The sequence below is a fragment of the Thalassophryne amazonica genome, chromosome 5 (genome assembly GCF_902500255.1).
Source record: "Thalassophryne amazonica chromosome 5, fThaAma1.1, whole genome shotgun sequence".
Classification (NCBI taxonomy): Eukaryota; Metazoa; Chordata; class Actinopteri; order Batrachoidiformes; family Batrachoididae; genus Thalassophryne; species Thalassophryne amazonica.
The window spans coordinates 27,735,892-27,757,863 of record NC_047107.1 but is presented as its reverse complement, the minus strand read 5'-3'; the positions used below and the strand labels follow the sequence as shown (position 1 = coordinate 27,757,863).

The 21,972-nt window shown below is 45.1% G+C and overlaps 1 protein-coding gene across 1 annotated transcript in view; it reads right to left on the bottom strand.

Annotated features, from left to right (window-relative positions):
* lgi3 (leucine-rich repeat LGI family, member 3) overlaps positions 1-21,972 on the bottom strand; it is a 94,519-nt gene that overhangs the window by 9,069 nt on the left and 63,478 nt on the right. Inside the window, exon 5 of the mRNA XM_034169857.1 lies at positions 4,402-4,473. Within this exon, the coding sequence (XP_034025748.1) occupies positions 4,402-4,473 (72 nt within the window). The remainder of the gene's footprint in view (positions 1-4,401; positions 4,474-21,972) is intronic.

Below are 21,972 nucleotides of genomic sequence, written 5' to 3'. Positions count from 1 at the left end.
TCCTTTTAAGGATTTCTCCCGGGAGTTCCGATTGGTTTTTGACCATCCGGTGAAAACAAGTACCGTTGCCCAACGGTTGCTGAATCTCAGGCAGGGGAGGTGGAGTGCGGCGGATTATTCCGTTGATTTCCGAATTTTTTCTGCTCAGTCCGGTTGGAATGCCACAGCTTTGAGAGGAGTGTTTGTGGATGGTTTGAATGATTTATTAAAAGACGAGCTAGCAGTCCGTGACGAACCAAAAGATTTAGATGAGCTAATATCTTTGGTTATTCGTCTAGATGATTGGATAAAGGAGCGTGGATGCAAGAGAGGGCGGACATCTGAGCGGGTCTTTCCGTCTCGGGGCTTTCCCCGACACAGATCAGGGCCGCCTCTTCTTCGCCCCACTGAGACTCCTCCAACGGGACCTCTGGCTCCTCTTGCGGATGAGCCCATGCAGCTCGGACGAGCTGAAACAGCCATATCGCCCCGGTCACATAAGCGTCAAGAAAGATAACGATGACATATCTCCAGGTGTTTTTGGACAGGCATAATATATATATAAAAAAAAAGAAAAAAAAAGAAAAAGGGGGCAGACCTCTGGTTATTTAGTTATTTGGTCTGTTTTTGTTTTCATGTAGGGGTTATAAAGTGTTTAGGGAATTAGAGGCTGTTCTGGTTGGGTGAACGACTGGCAGTTCGGAGCTCGGCTGGACTCAGGTAATCGTATGTCTTCATTATTTGAACTTAGGTAATTTTTGTTTGTGGATTGGGTCATTTTGTTTTGTTGTTTTTTATTTCCCTGTTTCCCTAACCCCAACCTCACGTACTCTAAGACCGTTTGTCTTTTGGGTTGTGGGGTGGTGCAGGTTGGTTACGCTGAGCGCTTCTCAAAAAACCTCTGCGCCTAGGGGGGGGTTGTCAGGGGCATTTTTTTGGGTTTGGTTGTTACCCGGTTCCACTCCAGCCCCGGTGGGCCTTTGACCGTTCGTCATTGGCGTTACCGGGGTGTAGTGCAGCGGGAACGTACCTCAGTCGGAGTGGTGGGCCGATCTGTGCCATTCGCCATTTCGGTAGTTCCACCCCTCCCGATAGGCTGGTGGTATGGTCGGTTTAGGGGCACCAGACGTATTTCCGGTTTTCCGCTGCGCTTAGGGGATGGGACTGGGTTAGTTTTTCCTGTTTCCTTCCCCGGCTTGGTAGTTTTGTGCCGTTTGCCGAAATTGTACTGACGATAGGCTATGGGAGTAATCTGGGGTCTTTTGGGGTGACGATAGGCTATGGGAGTAATCTGGGGTCTTTTGGGGTGCTGGGGAGGGTAACAGGGTTTCCGGTTGTTTTCTTTGCCCCCGGGGTGGTTTAGTGGAGTCCGCCGGGGGTTGGATTTTTGTGTTTTTTATGTTTCCTTCCAGGTTCCACCTCCAGGGTTGATGGGACGGTCCTCTGGGGGGGAATTGATTGTGGGGCCGACTAGCCAAGTGTGGCCTGTCTGGGGTTCCTTGGTTGTGGAGAGGGGCCTCCTGGGGTGATGGTACGGTCCTCTGGGGGGCGCTGTTGCTCCATGTATACCTGGGGACGTCTGTGGGATTCCGGCTTTGGTTATTACTCCTGGAACTGGCGGTAAAGGTCTTCTGGGAGGTGTTGAGCTCTGCACATCGTCTGGAGGGGTTGTTTGTTATTTTTCTTTGTGAAATTGTGTTTGTATTGTGTTGTCGGGCTATGTTGGGTTATTGGATTTGGGAGTTTTTCTTTTCTTCCCGGGGTTGGATGGGACAGTCCCCTGGGGAGGGTTTGGGTGGGTTTTGTATTTTTCTTGCATGTTAGGTTGTACTTGGGACTCTTTTGGGGTTTTTGTTGAGGCTAGCCGGCCTTCCAGCTGCGGTGCCCTGTCCTGCTGTCTGCTGTGGACTTTGGGGGCGTTACACCGTTTGCTTCCTGTCGTGGACCCCGGAGGGAGGTGCTGTTCAGTCGCTGGGAGGCTTTCCATTGATGGGGGGTGCTGTTGTGTGTTGGGGGGTTTGGCTGGACATTTGGGTGCTGTTTTCTTTTCTTTGCTCTCCAGGTGGTATGCAAACTGTTTTTTTCTGTGGAGAAGGTGCTGGCGGAAGAGTCCTTCACCCTCATCAGAACTATTGGCTGCACCTGTGGAGGATGTTCACGTGCAGGCCTATCAACTTGCAGCACCTGTGGATGATGCTCACGTGCAGACTTAAAGACTTTCAGCTGAAGCAGATAATGAGATGGCGTTCTGCATTTAAGCCATGAGTGATTTGAGCAGAATTGCCGGGAACTCGACCTTGTGACGTTCGGTTGTGAGACGCTGAGGACCGCGCCAGGGTTTGACACATCGTGCCTGTGAAGGAGGACGGGTGAGGCACATGCTGTCAGCACACATCAGAGGTGATTATCGTCTGAATAATCGTTAATAGTAATTTGGCGTTTTGTTACGCAGTATATTTGAACATTGATGAGAATTGTGCAGTTTGCTTCTCACTGCCGTGGCGTACGGATTGATGATCCTCCACCTGTTGTGAGAAGCTGCTCATTTACATAAGGCTTAAATTCAGACCTGAATGTGTTGCTGATAGTGTGTGCCTCTGAAGGACATTTGTTGTAGCTCTGTTGACTTACCTCACCTTTTCCGTCCTTCACAGTCAGTTTGTCGTATTCACCTGGGGGGTGTTCGGCGGTGAATCTGAGTCCAGAAGTGCCGGGCTTTGATCCATTTGGGCGCTGGAGAGCGCGCCGTCCTTCACCTTGCCAAGACAGATGACTATTTATGTTGTACACGGATTATTGCACATGAGGGGGAATAAATTTGTTTCTTGGAACCGCTTTCTGGTTATTTAGCGCTGGGCCATTGTCAGATGCTGGTTCGGTTCTCTGACCCACGTCAGCACATAACAGGTGAGCAAAAATCCCAGAACTACACGGAGGGACCTGATGAATGACCTGCAGAAAGCTGGGACCAAAGTAACAAAGGCTGCACACTACACAGCGAGGGACTTAAATCCTGCAGTGCCAGGCGTGTCCCCCCTGCTTAAGCCAGTACATGTCCAGGCCCATCTGAAGTTTGCCAGAGAGCATATGGATGATCCAGAAGAGGATTGGGAGAATATCATGTGGTCAGATGAAACCAAAATAGAACATTTTGGTAAAAACTCAACTCGTCGTGTTTGGAGGAAGAAGAATGCTGAGTTGCATTCCAAGAACCCATATGTACTGTGAAGCATGGGGGTGGTAACATCATGCTCTGGGGCTGTTTTTCTACAAAGGGGACAGGACGACTGATCTGTGTTAAAGGAAGAATGAACGTGGCCATGTATCTTGAGATTTTAAGCCAAGACCTCCTTCCATCAATGACAGCATTGAAGATGCAACATGGCTGGGTCTTCCAACATGACAATGATCCCAAACACACCGCTCAGGCAACAAAGGAGTGGCTCCGTAAAAAGCATTTCAAGGTCCTGGAGTGGCCAAGCCAGTCTCCAACCTCAACCCCATAGAAAATTGTTGAGGGAGTTGAAAGTCCATGTTGCCCAGCGACAGCCCCAAAACATCACTGCTTTAGAGGAGATCTGCATGGAGGAATAGGCCAAAATACCAGCTGAGTTGAACTTTTGTTATTGACCAAATACTTATTTTCCACCATAATTAACAAATAAATTCTTTAAAAATCCTACAACATGATTTCCTGGATCTTTTTCTCATTTTGTTTCTCAGAGTTGAAGTGTACCTATGTTGAAATTACAGACCTCTCTCATATTTCTAAGTAGGAGAACTTGCACAATCAGGGACTGACTAAATACTTTTTGGCCCCACTGTATGTTTTGCTCTATTGAACAACTCCACTACCTGTTTGTAAAAATCCTTCCATAACACGAGGAAGCTAAATCCAGTACACCATAAACCCCTCTGTTCTCAGGGATATCTTTAGCGCCAGTACAAGCAGTGCCAGATGAAGAATTGGACAAGTTCCTGTTGTGATTTTTACTGGATTGAGGAAAACAGTCCTCAGCAGCGCTCATTGTGCTCAGCAGCATGTCACCGGTCACATGTGAAACAGCATCAACTGCTGTGCTGAAACAGTCATCTCTACTCTGCTGCTGTAGGCTTCCTCTTCTAAGAAGAAATGCCTGTCTAAATTTGAATCCAATATTATGGTATTAAGAGGCAAGATCAATTTTGGTGTCAAACAAAATAAATAATGAATGTTTTACATTGGAAAGAATTCCTATTTGATCCATTTAAAAGTCTTGTTTTTCTGTCTGACACAAACTGCACACTATAACCTTATGAATGCCTGTGATCATCCATTAAAATCTAGAGGGACCGAAACAAACAGTTTCATAGTGACAGACAGTGAAGTCAAACCTCAAGATATTAAGAAGACTGCTCTGATTTCAATATAGACAAACTTACAAATCCGTCAGAATGTCCAGATGTTTGAATAGATCTCGTGGTAGCTGCTGCAGGTTGTTGTTTGAGAGAGAACTGAAAAATGACATAAGAAGAGATTAATGTTGATGTACAGATTGTACAGTCTATATGTCTGTACAGTTTCAATTGTGAGTAATTATTCTCTTCTATCTTACAAAATCATACATACCAAACAAAAGTGTAGTGCATTAATGGTGCAAATTTTATTTATTTATTATTATTGTTTTATTGTTATACAACCCCAATTCCAGTAAAGTTGGGACGTTGTGTAAAATGTAAATAAAAACAGAATACAATGATTTGCAAATCCTCTTCAGTCTATATTCAATTGAATACACCACAAAGACCAGACACTTAATGTTTAAAGTAGACATTGCATTGCACTGAAATAAATGTGGCCAGATCTCAGAAAGAAATAGCTGATATGTATTTATAAGACCCTTATGAATGCAGTAAAGTAATCTGTAAGCCCAAATTTGTAAATCAGCGGAGAAATCTTCGTTTAAAAATGACAAATTTGCGGCTAAAATTTAGCCCTCCGTGAAAACAGTTTGTACATCCGGGTCATTTCCATGACGTCGGGGAGAAGACGACGCGCTTGCGCCTTCAGTCCGATCAAAAAAAAAAAAAAAAAAAAGCCTTCAGTCCGATCCCGCATTGAAATTGATTTTATCTGTTAGTAATGTTACTGTTATACACATCCAGATTTCAACATCCAAAAGTAAGCTGTAATGAATGCGAGATACAGCTCTGCATGTTCAGATCAGTGGCGACATCGACAGCGGCGACATCGACAGCGGGCGACGTTCTTCTCCGTTCTTTCTGTTTTGATGGGAGCGGCCAGTAACACCTGTTGCCAGCAAGGACAGACTTCTTGCGGCAAAATCCGCACGCCGCACCGGTCTCGGGTAATCGGAGCCGCAGAGCTCCGTGGCCACTGAGAGAGGTTTATATCTTTTAATGACTTGAATTCTTTGCAGGTCCCGCATCTGTACCCCGCGACGGTAACACCGCAGGCTAAAGACAGTACATTTTCATTGAGTGCGACACCACTTAATCAAATGGGCGTATGGAAAAAGTCCCCAAAAATCATTTTCATGCAACAATAAAAAGAAATGTATACTCACCAAATGTACCGCAAGACAGCGGAGGTCGGTCTTGAAGTCCTGAGTGATTTCTCTCAGGCAGCTTGCGGATCAGCAGCTCGGTGCTTGAGGACCACAATGTAAATAAGCATCCGTATTGGAAGCGTTCTTGTGTTATCCTCTGCGGTATTTTATGTATTGTTATATATTTTACTGCCGAATAAAAAAAATAAAATTCTGGGAGCAGTGGATTTCTGTTAGCGGCAGATCTCTCACAGCGCCACGGTGCCGTGAGGCTTCTTCACTCCGATGTTGAAACTTCTGCAATTGTTCGCCAAATGCACGAAGTGTAATCACAGCGGCCACCATGTTGTAATCCAGAATGGCCACGGGACACAAAATGACGTGACCGATACGTCACATGAAAACCCTCTATAAGACAATAAAAGGTGCTTTTGTAAGAGATGCAAACTGACGTAAATCCACAAATTACAGTTGGCGCGCACAAATGCATGCTGGGATAGGGTCTTCTCTCTGATGTCCTCCGGCAGCATCCCAGATGTGATGACAGTTTTGCGGAGGGCTAAATTTTAGCTGTAAATTTGTCATTTTTAAACTAAGATTTCTCCGTTGAATGACAGATCTGGCTTGCAGATTTACTTTACTACATTCAGAAGGATCTTATGTGTAAATATAAATCATTTTTTGGTCCAAAGATCTGACTGCATTTATTTCAATGCAGGTCTACTTTAAACTGATATACGTTATTGTTTTTGTGCAAATATTTGCTTATTTTGAAATGGATGTCTACAACACATTTCAAAAAAGCTGGGACAGTGGTATGTTTACCACTGTGTTACATCACCTTTCCTTCCAACAACACTCAATAAGAATTTGGGAACTGTGGACCACTAATTGTTGAAGCTTTGTAGGTGGAATTCTTTCCCATTCTTGCTTGATGTACGACCTTGAGGTGTTCAAACAGTCCGGGGTCTCCGTTGTCCTTTTTTTCTTGCGCTTCATAAAACGCCACACATTTTCAAAGGACGACAGTTCTGGACTGCCAGACAGGCCAGTCTATTACCCACACCCTACGAAGCCACGCAGTGTAACACGTGCAGAACGTGGCTTGTCATTGTCTTGCTGAAATAAGCAGGAACGTCCCTGAAAAAGACGTTGCTTGGATGGCAGCATTATGTACCTGGATGTACCTTTAGCATTGATGGTGCCATCACAGATGTGTAAGTTGCCCATGCCATGGGCACTAACACACCCCCATCCATCACAGATGCTGGCTTTTGAACTTTGCGTTGGTAACAATCTTGATGGTCTTTTCCTCTTTTGTCCGGAGGACACAACGTCCATGATTTCCAAAAACAAATTGAAATGTGGACTCATCAGACCACAGCACACTTTTCCACTTTTGCATCTGTCCATTTCAAATGAGCTCGGGCTCAAAGAAGGCAGCGGCGTTTCTGGATGTTGTTGATGTATGGCTTTCGCTTTGCATGGTAGAGTTTAACTTGCACTGTCAATGTAGGGATGAACTGTTTTAACTGACAGTGGTTTTCTGAAGTGTTCCTGAGCCCAACAGTAAGATCCTTAAGACAATGATGGCGGTTTTTAATGCAGTTCCGCCTGAGGGATTGAATGTCACAGGCATTCAATGTTGGTTTTCGGCCTTGCCGCTTACCGTGTAAGAAAGTTCTCCAGATCTCTGAATCTTCTGATTATATTATCAAATCAAGTCAAATCATTTTATTTATATAGCGCCAAATCACAACAACAGTTGCCCCAAGAGCGCTTTATATTGCAAGGCAAAAGCCATACAATAATTACAAGAAAAACCCCAACAGTCCAAAAATGACCCCTGTGAGCAAGCACTTGACGACAGGGGGAAGGAAAAACTCCCTTTTAACAGGAAGAAACCTCCGCAGAACCAGGCTCAGGGAGGGGCAGTCTTCTGCTGGGACTGGTTGGGGCTGAGGGGATAGAATCAGGAAAAGACATGCTGTGGACGAGAGCAGAGTCAATCACTATGATTAAATGCAGATTGGTGCATACAGAGCAAAAACAGAAAGAAACACTCAGTGCATAATGGGAACCCCCCAGCAGTCTAAGTCTATAGCAGGCATAACTAAGGATGGTTCAGGGTCACCTGATCCAGCCCTAACTATATGCTTTAGCAAAAGGAAAGTTTAAGCCTAATCTTAAAAGTAGGAGAGGGTGTCTGTCTCCCTGATCCAAGTGGGAGCTGGTTCCACAGGAGAGGAGCCTGAAAGCTGAAGGCTCTGCCTCCCCTTCTACTCTTAAAAACCCTAGGAACTACAAGTAAGCCTGCAGTCTGAGAGCGGAAGCACTCTATTGGGGTGATATGGTACTAAGAGGGCCCTAAGATAAGAGGGACCTGATTATTCAAAACCTTATAAGTAAGAAGAAGAATTTTGAATTCTATTCTAGAATTAACAGGAAGCCAATGAGAGAGGCCAATATGGTGAATATGCTCTCTCCTTCTAGTCCCCGTCAGTACTCTAGCTGCAGCATTTTGAATTAACTGAAGGCTTTTCAGGGAACTTTAGGACAACCTGATATAATGAATTACAATAGTCCAGCCTAGAGGAAATAAATGCATGAATTAGTTTTTCAGCATTACTCTGAGACAGACCTTTCTAATTTAGAGATATTGCGCAATGTAAAAAGCACACTTTTCCACTTGCATCTGTCCATTTCAAATGAGCTCGGGCTCAAAAGAAGGCAGCGGCGTTTCTGGATGTTGTTGATGTATGGCTTTCGCTTTGCATGGTAGAGTTTTAACTTGCACTTGTCGATTAGGGGATGAACTGTTTTAAACTGACAGTGGTTTTCTGAAGTGTTCCTGAGCCAACAGTAAGATCCTTAAGACAATGATGGCGGTTTTTAAATGCAGTTCCGCCTGAGGGATTGAAGGTCACAGGCATTCCATGTTGGTTTTCGGCCTTGCCGCTTACGTGTAGAAAGTTCTGTTGTGTGGGCCGCTGAGAGGAGGTACTGCTGGCCCACCACCACCAGAGGGCACCCTGCCTGGAGTGCGGGCTCCAGGCACCAGAGGGCGCTGCCGCCTCACAGGAGCAGCCGGGGTGACAGCTGTCACTTATCACCTACGACAGCTGTCACCAATCATCTGATCTGCATCGTATATTAGCAAGACGTCATCTCCACCTCTTTGCCGAGATAATCGCTCTACCGAGGAGTAACGTACTCAGCCAATTGTGTGGTCGTCTGACACTAATACTTTGTTGCTTGTGTGTAGGACAGCTGGAAAACTGTATTGGACTTTTTTGGATAAGTACGCACACTCCTGCACTTACCTAGTATTTCCCTGACGAGAGGTGGAGGTGGCTTTTCCACCATAACTGTTGCTGGTGATAACGCACCCACATCTAACTGTTTTTGTTCCCTCGCCAGCAGTACACAGATCCGAGCAGCGAGGGCAGTGGCCACCTGGGAGTTCGGGACTTGGCGGCTCCAGTATTCCCGGGGTTCGGTGGCGGAGTAAATCGTGTGGTTCCGGTTCTGCTTTGGACAGACGTCTTCTATCTTCGAGCCTGCCCACTTGACACCTTTTGTGATTTGACTTCATTGTCAACTATTGTAATCTGTCGTGTTTGTTGTGCTTATTTCACAACAGTAAAAGTGCTATTTGACTTCCTCCATTGTCCGTTCATTTGCACCCCCTGTTGTGGGTCCGTGTTCCTACACTTTCACAACAAGTTCTCCAGATTCTCTGAATCTTCTGATTATATTATCAAATCAAGTCAAATCAATTTTATTTATATAGCGCCAAATCACAACAACAGTTGCCCCAAGGCGCTTTATATTGCAAGGCAAAAGCCATACAATAATTACAGAAAAACCCCAATGGTCCAAATGACCCCTGTGAGCAAGCACTTGACGACAGTGGGAAGGAAAAACTCCCTTTTAACAGGAAGAAACCTCCAGCAGAACCAGGCTCAGGGAGGGGCAGTCTTCTGATGGGACTGGTTGGGGCTGAGGGGAGAGAATCAGGAAAAAGACATGCTGTGGAAGAGAGCAGAGATCAATCACTAATGATTAAATGCAGAGTGGTGCATACAGAGCAAAAAGAGAAAGAAACACTCAGTGCATCATGGGAACCCCCCAGCAGTCTAAGTCTATAGCAGCATAACTAAGGGATGGTTCAGGGTCACCTGATCCAGCCCTAACTATAAGCTTTAGCAAAAAGGAAAGTTTTAAGCCTAATCTTAAAAGTAGAGAGGGTGTCTGTCTCCCTGATCCGAATTAACTGAAGGCTTTTCAGGGAACTTTTAGGACAACCTGATAATAATGAATTACAATAGTCCAGCCTAGAGGAAATAAATGCATGAATTAGTTTTTCAGCATCACTCTGAGACAAGACCTTTCTAATTTTAGAGATATTGCACAAATGTAAAAAAGCAGTCCTACATATTTGCTTAATATGTGCATTGAAGGACATATCCTGATCAAAAATGACTCCAAGATTTCTCACAGTATTACTAGAGGTCAGGGTAATGCCACCAGAGAGAGGGATCTGGTTAGACACCATTGATTCTAAGATTTGTGGGGGCCAAGTACAATACTTCAGTTTTATCTGACATTTAAAAGCAGGAAATTAGAGGTCATCCATGTGTTTATTGTCTGTAAGACAATCCGGCAGTTTAACTAATTGGTGTGTGTCCTCTGGCTTCATGGATAGATAAAGCTGGGTATCATCTGCGTGACAATGAAAATTTAAGCAATGCTTTCTAATAATACTGCCTAAGGGAAGCATGTATAAAGTTAATAAAATTGTCCTAGCACAGAACTCCATAATTACCCTTAGTCTGTGAAAGAAGACTCCCCATTTACATGAACAAATTGTAATCTATTAGATAAATATGATTCAAACCACCGCAGCGCAGTGCCTTTAATACCTATGACATGCTCTAATCTCTGTAATAAAATTTTATGGTCAACAGTATCAAAAGCAGCACTGAGGTCTAACAGAACAAGCACAGAGATGAGTCCACTGTCTGAGGCCATAAGAAGATCAATATGTAACCTTCACTAATGCTGTTTCTGTACTATGATGAATTCTGAAACCTGACTGAAACTCTTCAAATAGACCATTCCTCTGCAGATGATCAGTTAGCTGTTTTACAACTACCCTTTCAAGAATTTTTGAGAGAAAAGGAAGGTTGGAGATTGGCGTATAATTAGCTAAGATAGCTGGGTCAAGTGATGGCTTTTTAAGTAATGGTTTAATTACTGCCACCTTAAAAGCCTGTGGTACATAGCCAACTAACAAAGATAGATTGATCATATTTAAGATCGAAGCATTAAATAATGGTAGGGCTTCCTTGAGCAGCCTGGTAGGAATGGGGTCTAATAAACATGTTGATGGTTTGGATGAAGTAACTAATGAAAATAACTCAGACAGAACAATCGGAGAGAAAGAGTCTAACCAAATACCGACATCACTGAAAGCAGCCAAAGATAACGATACGTCTTTGGGATGGTTATGAGTAATTTTTTCTCTAATAGTTAAAATTTTGTTAGCAAAGAAAGTCATGAAGTCTGGGTCAAGTGATGGCTTTTTAAGTAATGGTTTAATTATGGACTGCAGATGATGGAATCCCTAAATTCCTTGCAAGTGAACATTGAGAAACATTGTTCTTAAACTGTTGGACTATTTTTTTTTTTACACAGTTGTTCACAAAGTGGTGATCCTCGCCCCATCTTTGCTTGTGAACGGCTGAGTCTTTTGGGGATGCTCCTTTTATACCCAGTCATGACACTCACCTATTTCCAGTTAACCTGTTCACCTGTGGAATGTTCCAAACAGGTGTTATTTGAGTATTCATCAACTTTCCCAGTCTTTTGTTGCTCCGTCCCAGCTTTTTGAAATGTGTTGCCGGCATCCATTTCAAAATGAGCAAATATTTGTACAAAAACAAAAAAGTCTATCAGTTTGAACATTAAATATCTTGTCTTTGTTGTGTATTCAATTGATTATAGGTTGAAGAGGATTTGCAAATGATTGCATTCTGTTTTTATTTACATTTCACACAACGTCCCAACTTCACTGGAACTGGGGTTGTACTAAAAAGACCAGTCTAATGTTCTTTTTATTACAGAGACTCAGGAATCCAAATAATAGCCATACAGCTGGTCTTAGTCACATTCACAAAGTCTTTTAAAACTACAGAAAATATTTATTTTAACTTTGGAATGAAATTCAGGTAAATTCTTACACCAAACAGAGGAACATTATCACCATAAATCCTCTCCTGTAAAATTTAAAAGCTTCATATTGTTAAAACTATTTTTATATATCTTTTATAGGTAACTCAGCCACTGCAAAGGGACGTGGGGGGGCTGATAAACGCTTCACTCATAAGGAGGGAACACACTGGAGCGACTCAGGCCGGGACTCCAAGTAAATGTGGGTTTGCAACCGACCAGCCCCTGTTGCCCCACAAAAATTTGCATTCGAACACACTGGAAAGACTACAGTAGTTAGCCACCTAGCACATATGTTCTGTGCATGCATAAACCCTCCATGCTGGTAGGTAGCGCTAGTCTTTCACCCAGAAAGGAAACTGGATGTTGTGGAAATATACAGTAATTAATAAACAAAGCAGCTTTTACTCACTATTTCCAGCACACTTCCTCTCGTCAGTGACAGCTTTGGTGGTCATTGGCAGTTTTTGACACATCTGTCAAACTCGTATACAGTATATGATGTGTGCCTTCTTTGCTTTGTTTGTTTGCTTGGTGTCATCACTTCCATTCCTGATATTGTACACTGATTCATTAAATGCTGAACAGCCAATCACACGTGGGCACCAATGCCAAAAGAAGCTAATAGCTGATATCAATGAGTGCAGATATGCCAACAGTATGGGACACACCGAGCTGACTTGCGTCACTGATTCCTGACGAGGCTTCCCAAGCATGGATGAATGTGTCAGGAGAGGCATCTACTGTAAAGTCTGTGCCAGATCAAACATGCTCATCACAAATCGTTATTTGAGTCCCATGTTACCAACAACTGTAGCCAGGAAAAGGGGACATCATGTCCTGAGGGAGCGTATGAAGAAAAAGTGTCGAAATGCAACCTGGTTTCACGGCAAGTCGTGATTCAGCAGCACGAAATATACATTAATCTATTGGTTCGTGATATTGTGACGAAAAGCGCCTCATTTTCGTCACGGCAGCACAAATTCATTCTAATTTATTCCGTGATGGCTGCACGAAATTAAAAGTAAAGCGGGGGGGTCGGGGTAACGGTTATGGTTAGGGTTGAGGGTAGGAGTAGGGTTAGTAATAGTGAGTTAAATAAAACCCTGTCACGAAAATTTGATTCATTTCGTGATGGGAGAACGAAAAAAAAAAGTGAGACTGGGCTGCGAAATGTGGATGTAAGAGTCAGAGCTTGGAAAGATTGCTGTCAGGTTTTGGCAGAAATTAGATTGCAAGTAGGCCACCACAGGACAGAGAGGTCAGGGGGCATGCCGGGAGACCAAGAGAGGGAAGAGATTTCTAGGAAAACGGACAAGTGATGGTGGTCTGGAGGACCACCATCATGATCATGGTCGATCCAAATGATGGCCATCTCTTGGAGGACACTACTGTGGCATGAACAGACAATGGATGTCTGAAGGACACTTACAATACAAGAGGGTGGGGTTGTGGTCAATGGAGGCTCAGGAGGTGCTGGTTGATGGTTGTGGGGAGTGGGTATGTTCCCTCTATGGTGTCATTTAGTTGACCTGCTGTTGCCCTGGGGCTGAGGGGGGTGGTAGCAAGGATGGTTTGCTGCAGGGCGTTCCATCTGTGGAGGTATGGGTTGCCGCCTGAGTGGCTGGAATTGATACAGTTCCAGCACAAGCAAGGGTCCTCTGGATTTGTGGCTCCAGTGCGGGAGCTCTATCTTATCCGGCATGACACGTGCTGGTGGTGCTACTTGCTTGTGTCTTGGGTGGAGGTCCCAGATGGGGCACTGGCCCACTCTCTGTGTAGTGTTTCGGGTCCTGTGTGTCATGTGGGAGCCGCTGTCTGATATCTCATGCTCAGGGTGCTGTTTTGCTCCTGTCTGCAGGGTGCTGGGGTGCACTCTCTCTTTGGAGGACTGCTCTGTGGTCTTAGTGATCCTGTTTTGCCTCGTGTTAGTGTATGGCATATGATCTGCTGCTGCGCATGTCCTCGCCCACTGGGTGGGTGTGCACTGTGCCCTGTGGTGCTTAACCATGTCTGAGTGCCCCCTGCGCACCCAAGGAGATGTACCTACAGCTTGAAAGCTGTGTAGCACCTCCCCTGTTGAGTGTGTACTTTTTTTTTTGTTATGGTCCTTGTTAGCATGCTTGATGTCATTAAAAATATTGTTTTTGTCACTACCTTTGTCATGGTCACTATTATTGTGGCTGTCATTGTCATGAGGTAAAATATCTCTGCTGCAGTATTAAAATTGAATATATTCTTGGTGGTGGGAGCCAGCTGTGACTCATACAGTGTTTCCTAACAGTATTATAAGTCTGGTGGGCTGCCAGGCTAATGAGGCTAATAAGAATACCCTGGGCAGGCCAGAAATATTTGTTAATAAGAGCAACAAAAAAATATGGCCAAATATCCATTAATCTGGATGTAAATAATCATTTCCGGACATCCACAGCACTTTCATCATGATATTCTCAAACAAACTATCTGTGGACCAAATGTTATTTTTATAGTGATTTGACAACACACTGTCTAATTAGTGTTATTGTTTCAATCTTACCAGTGGTCAGTTCATTGCAGTACAATGTTAAAGGCTACTGTGGCCACGTCAGAGTGGTTAGAGGGGTCAATAGAAGGTGTCAGGCATCAGAATCTGAGATCTATCTATCTATCTATTTAAAATAAAGTGGTGGTACAGTGGATTAGTGGTTATCACTGTTTCCTCACAGCAAGAAGGTCCTGCGATTGCTTCCCACCTGGTCCTTTCTGCGTGGAGTTTGCATGTTCTCCTCGTGTTTGCGTGGGTTCCCCATTTGTGCTCCAGCTTTCTCCCAGTTCCAAAGACATGCAAGTTAGGTGAATTGGTGACTATGTATATGCTGACCATAGGTGTGTGTGTTTGTCTATATGTGGCCCTGCGATAGACTGGCGCCCTATCCAGAGTGTACCATGCTTCACACCCTATGACCTATGATGATCTCTTCAAAGTAGGTTGGTCCGAAGAGAAAATCAAGGAGATCGGGCTTTATCTTGATGTTTAGGACAGGCTCGACTCTCTAGATGAATTGTATGTACATGGAATGGAAGCCAAGCCTACGTGTAAGCAAAACAAAAATGACAAATCAAACAAGGCACTAAAAGTAGTTGGATTAAATGTTAATGGACTTGAAAGTAAGTTGAACTTAGCTGTATTGGATAATTATCTGTCAGATTGTGATGTTATATCTCTGTCTGAGACTTATACGGATCAGCCTGTTCTCAGAAATACTGCTCTACATGATTTTAAGAGTTATGTTCTTAGGATGAAAAATGCTGCGCATAAGCATGGTGGTATACATGGGGTGTGTGTCTTACTAAAGGCTGATTTATATGACAACTCAGAAATCAGATTGCATTTTATGGATCCGTATATTTAAGGAGGTACTAGGCATTGAAATTAATATTGGCGCCGTTTATTTGCCCTGTGAGGGATCTGTTTATTATGATTCAGAAGTATTTGACCAGATAGAAAATGATATTGCATCCCTAAGTAGTATGTTTAATGTTCCCATCTGTTTAATAGGTGACTGTAATGCCAGGACTGGATTATTAGATGATTTTATAGATTTTGAGCCAGAGGTTGCAAATCTGACAGGTTTCCACTTGTGTGCAGATTATTTTGACATGAAGGATAAACTAGAAGATTTAGGGTATGTAACAAAGAGATCAAACATGGATACAATGACAAGTAACAACAGTCGAAAACTAATTGAATTGTGTAAGATGACAGATTTGAAAATAGTTAATGGTAGGTTCGGTGCTGATAAGGATATAGCTGATGGAGGAAAGAGTGTTCAATCAATCAATCAATTTTTTTATATAGCGCCAAATCACAACAAACAGTTGCCCCAAGGCGCTTTATATTGTAAGGCAAGGCCATACAATAATTATGTAAAACCCCAACGGTCAAAACAACCCCCTGTGAGCAAGCACTTGGCTACAGTGGGAAGGAAAAACTCCCTTTTAACAGGAAGAAACCTCCAGCAGAACCAGGCTCAGGAGGGCAGTCTTCTGCTGGGACTGGTTGGGGCTGGGAGGAGAGACCAGGAAAAGACATGCTGTGGAGGGGAGCAGAGATCGATCACTAATGATTAAATGCAGAGTGGGCATACAGAGCAAAAAGAGAAGAAACAGTGCATCATGGAACCCCCCAGCAGTCTACGTCTATAGCAGCATAACTAAGGGATGGTTCAGGGTCACCTGATCCAGCCCTAACTATAAGCTTTAGCAAAAAGGAAAGTTTTAAGCCTAATCTTAAAAGTAGAGAGGGTGTCTGTCTCCTGATCTGAATTGGGAGCTGGTTCAACAGGAGAGGAGCCTGAAAGCTGAAGGCTCTGCCTCCCATTCTACTCTTACAAACCCTAGGAACTACAAAGTAAGCCTGCAGTCTGAGAGCAAAGCGCTCTATTGGGGGGATATGGTGCTACGAGGTCCCTAAGATAAGATGGGACCTGATTATTCAAAACCTTATAAGTAAGAAGAAGAATTTTAAATTCTATTCTAGAATTAACAGGAAGCCAATGAAGAGAGGCCAATATGGGTGAGATATGCTCTCTCCTTCTAGTCCCCGTCAGTACTCTAGCTGCAGCATTTTGAATTAACTGAAGGCTTTTTAGGGAACTTTTAGGACAACCTGATAATAATGAATTACAATAGTCCAGCCTGAGGAAATAAATGCATGAATTAGTTTTTCAGCATCACTCTGAGACAAGACCTTTCTGATTTTAGAGATATTGCGTAAATGCAAAAAAGCAGTCCTACATATTTGTTTAATATGCGCTTTGAATGACATATCCTGATCAAAAATGACTCCAAGATTTCTCACAGTATTACTAGAGGTCAGGGTAATGCCATCCAGAGTAAGGATCTGGTTAGACACCATGTTTCTAAGATTTGTGGGGCCAAGTACAATAACTTCAGTTTTATCTGAGTTTAAAAGCAGGAAATTAGAGGTCATCCATGTCTTTATGTCTGTAAGACAATCCTGCAGTTTAGCTAATTGGTGTGTGTCCTCTGGCTTCATGGATAGATAAAGCTGGGTATCATCTGCGTAACAATGAAAATTTAAGCAATACCGTCTAATAATACTGCCTAAGGGAAGCATGTATAAAGTGAATAAATTGGTCTAGCACAGAACCTTGTGGAACTCCATAATTAACTTTAGTCTGTGAAGAAGATTCCCCATTTACATGAACAAATTGTAATCTATTAGACAATATGATTCAAACCACACAGCGCAGTGCCTTTAATACCTATGGCATGCTCTAATCTCAACAGTATCAAAAGAGCAGCCTGAGGTCTAACAGAACAAGCACAGAGATGAGTCCACTGTCCGAGGCCATAGGAAGATCATTTGTAACCTTCACTAATGCTGTTTCTGTACTATGATGAATTCTAAAACCTGACTGAAACTCTCAAATAGACCATTCCTCTGCAGATGATCAGTTAGCTGTTTTACAACTACCCTTTCAAGAATTTTTGAGAGAAAAGGAAGGCTGGAGATTGGCCTATAATTAGCTAAGCTAGCTGGGTCAAGTGATGGCTTTTTAAGTAATGGTTTAATTACTGCCACCTTAAAACGCCTGTGGTACATAGCCAACTAACAAAGATAGATTGATCATATTTAAGATCGAAGCATTAAATAATGGTAGGGCTTCCTTGAGCAGCCTGGTAGGAATGGGGTCTAATAAACATGTTGATGGTTTGGATGAAGTAACTAATGAAAATAACTCAGACAGAACAATCGGAGAGAAAGAGTCTAACCAAATACCGGCATCACTGAAAGCAGCCAAAGATAACGATACGTCTTTGGGATGGTTATGAGTAATTTTTTCTCTAATAGTTAAAATTTTGTTAGCAAAGAAAGTCATGAAGTCATTACTAGTTAAAGTTAATGGAATACTCAGCTCAAGAGAGCTCTGACTCTTTGTCAGCCTGGCTACAGTGCTGAAAGGAAACCTGGGTTGTTCTTATTTTCTTCAATTAGTGATGAGTAGAAAGATGTCCTAGCTTTACGGAGGGCTTTTTTTATAGAGCAACAGACTCTTTTTCCAGGCTAAGTGAAGATCTTCTAAATTATTGAGATGCCATTTCCTCTCCAACATACGGGTTATCTGCTTTAAGCCACGAGTTTGTGAGTTATACCACGGAGTCAGGCACTTCTGATTTAAAGCTCTCTTTTTTAGAGGAGCTACAGCATCCAAAGTTGTCTTCAATGAGGATGTAAAACTATTGACGAGATACTCTATCTCACCTACAGAGTTTAGGTAGCTACTCTGCACTGTGTTGGTATATGGCATTAGAGAACATAAAGAAGGAATCATATCCTTAAACCTAGTTACAGCGCTTTCTGAAAGACTTCTAGTGTAATGAAACTTATTCCCCACTGCTGGGTAGTCCATCAGAGTAAATGTAAATGTTATTAAGAAATGATCAGACAGAAGGGAGTTTTCAGGGAATACTGTTAAGTCTTCTATTTCCATACCATAAGTCAGAACAAGATCTAAGATATGATTAAAGTGGTGGGTGGACTCATTTACTTTTTGAGCAAAGCCAATAGAGTCTAATAATAGATTAAATGCAGTGTTGAGGCTGTCATTCTCAGCATCTGTGGATGTTAAAATCGCCCACTATAATTATCTTATCTGAGCTAAGCACTAAGTCAGACAAAAGGTCTGAAAATTCACAGAGAAACTCACAGTAACGACCAGGTGGACGAAGATAATAACAAATAAAACTGGTTTTTGGGACTTCCAATTGGATGGACAAGACTAGAGTCAAGCTTTCAAATGAATTAAAGCTCTGTCTGGGTTTTTGATTAATTAATAAGCTGGAATGGAAGATTGCTGCTAATCCTCCGCCTCGGCCCGTGCTACGAGCATTCTGACAGTTAGTGTGACTCGGGGGTGTTGACTCATTTAAACTAACATATTCATCCTGCTGTAACCAGGTTTCTGTAAGGCAGAATAAATCAATATGTTGATAAATTATTATATCATTACCACAGGGACTTAGAAGAGAGAGACCTAATGTTTAATAGACCACATTTAACTGTTTTAGTCTGTGGTGCAGTTGAAGGTGCTATATTATTTTTTCTTTTTGAATTTTTATGCTTAAATAGATTTTTGCTGGTTATTGGTAGTCTGGGAGCAGGCACCGTCTCTACGGGGATGGGGTAATGAGGGGATGGCAGGGGGAGAGAAGCTGCAGAGAGGTGTGTAAGACTACAAGTGTTGTTGACTGTTATTGCATTCTATCAACTGTTTCCATATATCAGCCTTGGATATGTGTCTGTCCGATGTGCATTGTGTTGTGTGGGCCGCTGAAGAGGAGGTACTGCTGGCCCACTTCCTCTACGTCCGGAACGTGAATCAATGGAGACCTACATCCGGGACTCGTTAGCTGCCGGGCTGATCCGGAACTCCACCTCCCCGATGGGTGCAGGTTTCTTTTTTGTGGGCAAGAAAGACGGCGGACTCCGTCCATGCATTGACTACAGGGGACTGAACGAGATCACGGTTCGCAACCGGTACCCTCTACCCCTGTTAGATTCGGTGTTCACGCCCCTGCATGGAGCCCAAATATTCACAAAACTCGATCTTAGGAATGCGTACCACCTGGTTTGGATCCGGAAGGGAGACGAGTGGAAGATGGCATTTAACACCCCATTAGGTCACGTTGAGTACCTGGTCATGCCGTTCGGCCTCACCAACGCCCCCGCGACGTTTCAGGCTTTGGTAAATGACATCTTGCGGGACTTCCTGCACCGATTCGTCTTCGTATACCTAGACCATATTCTCATTTTTTCCCCGGATCCTGAGACCCATGTCCAGCATGTACGTCAGGTCCTGCAGCGGTTGTTGGAGAACCGGCTGTTTGTGAAGGGCGAGAAGTGCGAGTTCCACCGCACTTCTTTGTCCTTCCTGGGGTTCATAATCTCCTCCAACTCCGTCGCCCCTGATCAAGACAAGGTTGCGGCGGTGAGAGACTGGCCCCAACCGACAAGCCGTAGGAAGCTGCAACAGGTCCTCGGCTTTGCGAATTTCTACAGGAGGTTCATAAGGTAACCCTAACCCGGGCTACAGTCAGGTAGTTAGCCCCCTGACAGCTCTGACCTCCTCCAAAGTACCATTTACCTGGTCGGATCGGTGCGAGGCCGCGTTTAGGGAGTTGAAATCCGGTTTTCGACTGCACCAGTTCTGGTGCAGCCGGATCCTAGCCGCCAGTTTGTGGTAGAAGTGGATGCCTCGGACTCAGGGATAGGAGCCGTGCTGTCCCAGAGCGGGGAGTCCGATCAGATTCTCCATCCTTGTGCCTATTTTTCACGCAGGTTGACCCCAGCTGAGAGGAAGTATGACATGGGCAATCGGGAACTCCTCGTGGTGAAAGAGACTCTTGAGGAGTGGAGACATCTGTTAGAGGGAGCCACGGTACCATTTACGGTTTTCACGGACCACCGGAACCTGGAGTATATCAGGACCGCCAAGCGGCTGAACCCCAAGCAAGCCCGCTGGTCATTGTTCTTCGGGCGTTTTGACTTCCAGATCACCTACCGCCCCGGGACCAAGAACCAAAGATCGGATGCTCTGTCCCGGGTTCACGAAGTTGAAGTCAAAACCGAGCTGTCGGATCCGCCGGAATCCATCCTAGCTGAGTCCACTATCGTGGCCACCGTCACCTGGGACGTGGAGAAAACCATCCGGGAGGCCCTGGCACGGAACCTGGACCCAGGTAACGGACCTAAGAACCGCCTCTATGTCCCACCAGAGGCCAGAGCTGCCGTCCTGGACTTCTGTCACGGTTCCAAACTCTCCTGCCATCCAGGGGTGCGAAAGACCGTGGCAGTGGTCCAGCAGCACTTCTGGTGGGCGTCCATGGAAGCCGACGTTCGGGACTATGTCCAGGCCTGCACCACCTGCGCCAGGGGAAAAGCTGACCACCAACGGGCACAGGGACTCCTCCAACCGTTACCTGTGCCCCATCGCCCCTGGTCCCACATCGGCCTGGACTTCGTCACGGGCCTCCCGCCGTCCCGGGACATGACTACCATCCTCACGATAGTGGACCGATTCTCCAAGGCGGCCCACTTCGTGGCCCTCCCGAAGCTCCCTACGGCCCAGGAGACAGCAGACCTCCTGGTCCACCACGTCGTGCGTCTGCATGGGATACCCGTGGACATTGTCTCGGATCGAGGTCCCCAGTTCTCCTCTCAAGTCTGGAGGAGTTTCTGCTGAGAACTGGGGGCCACCGTGAGCCTCTCATCCGGGTATCACCCGCAGACCAACGGACAGGCAGAACGGGCCAACCAAGAACTGGCGTGAGCCCTGCACTGTGTGATGTCCGCGCACCCGATGGCCTGGAGTGAACATCTGGCCTGGATCGAGTACGCGCATAACAGCCAGGTGTCCTCTGCCACCGGCCTCTCCCCGTTTGAGGTGTGTCTGGGGTACCAGCCCCCATTGTTTCCTGTGGTGGAGGGAGAGGTCGGTGTGCCCTCGGGTCCAGGCCCACCTGCGGAGGTGCCGTCGGGTGTGGCGCACCGCCCGTTCTGCCTTGTTGAAAGCCCGGATGAGGGCCAAAGCCCATGCAGATCGCCGGCATTCCCCGGCCCCTGCATACCAGCCCGGGCAGGATGTATGGCTTTCCACGTTCCTCTACAAGTGGACTCCCCAAAACTCAAAGACAGATACATTGGACCATTTAAGATCCTCAAGGTTATCAGTCCTGCCGCAGTGAAGCTCCAGCTCCCAGCTTCACTGCGGATCCACCCGGTTTTCCATGTCTCCAGATTGAAACCCTATCACACCTCACCCCTCTGTGCTCCCGGACCGGCACCGCCTCCTGCCCGGATCACCGACGAGGACCAGCTTGGACTGTGTGTCGGCTCCTGGACGTCCGCCAGAAGGGCCGGGGTTTCCAGTACTTGGTGGACTGGGAGAGTTATGGACCTGAAGAACGCTCCTGAGTGAAGAGGAGCTTCATCCTGGATCCGGCCCTCCTGGCCGATTTCTACCATCGCCATCCCGACAAGCCGGGTCGGGCACCAGGAGGCGCCCGTTGAGGGGGGGGTCCTGTTGTGTGGGCCGCTGAAGAGGAGGTACTGCTGGCCCACTACCAAAGGGCGCCCTGCCTGAAGTGCGGGCTTCAGGCACGAGAGGGCGCTGCCGCCTTACAAGAACAGCCGGGGTGACAGCTG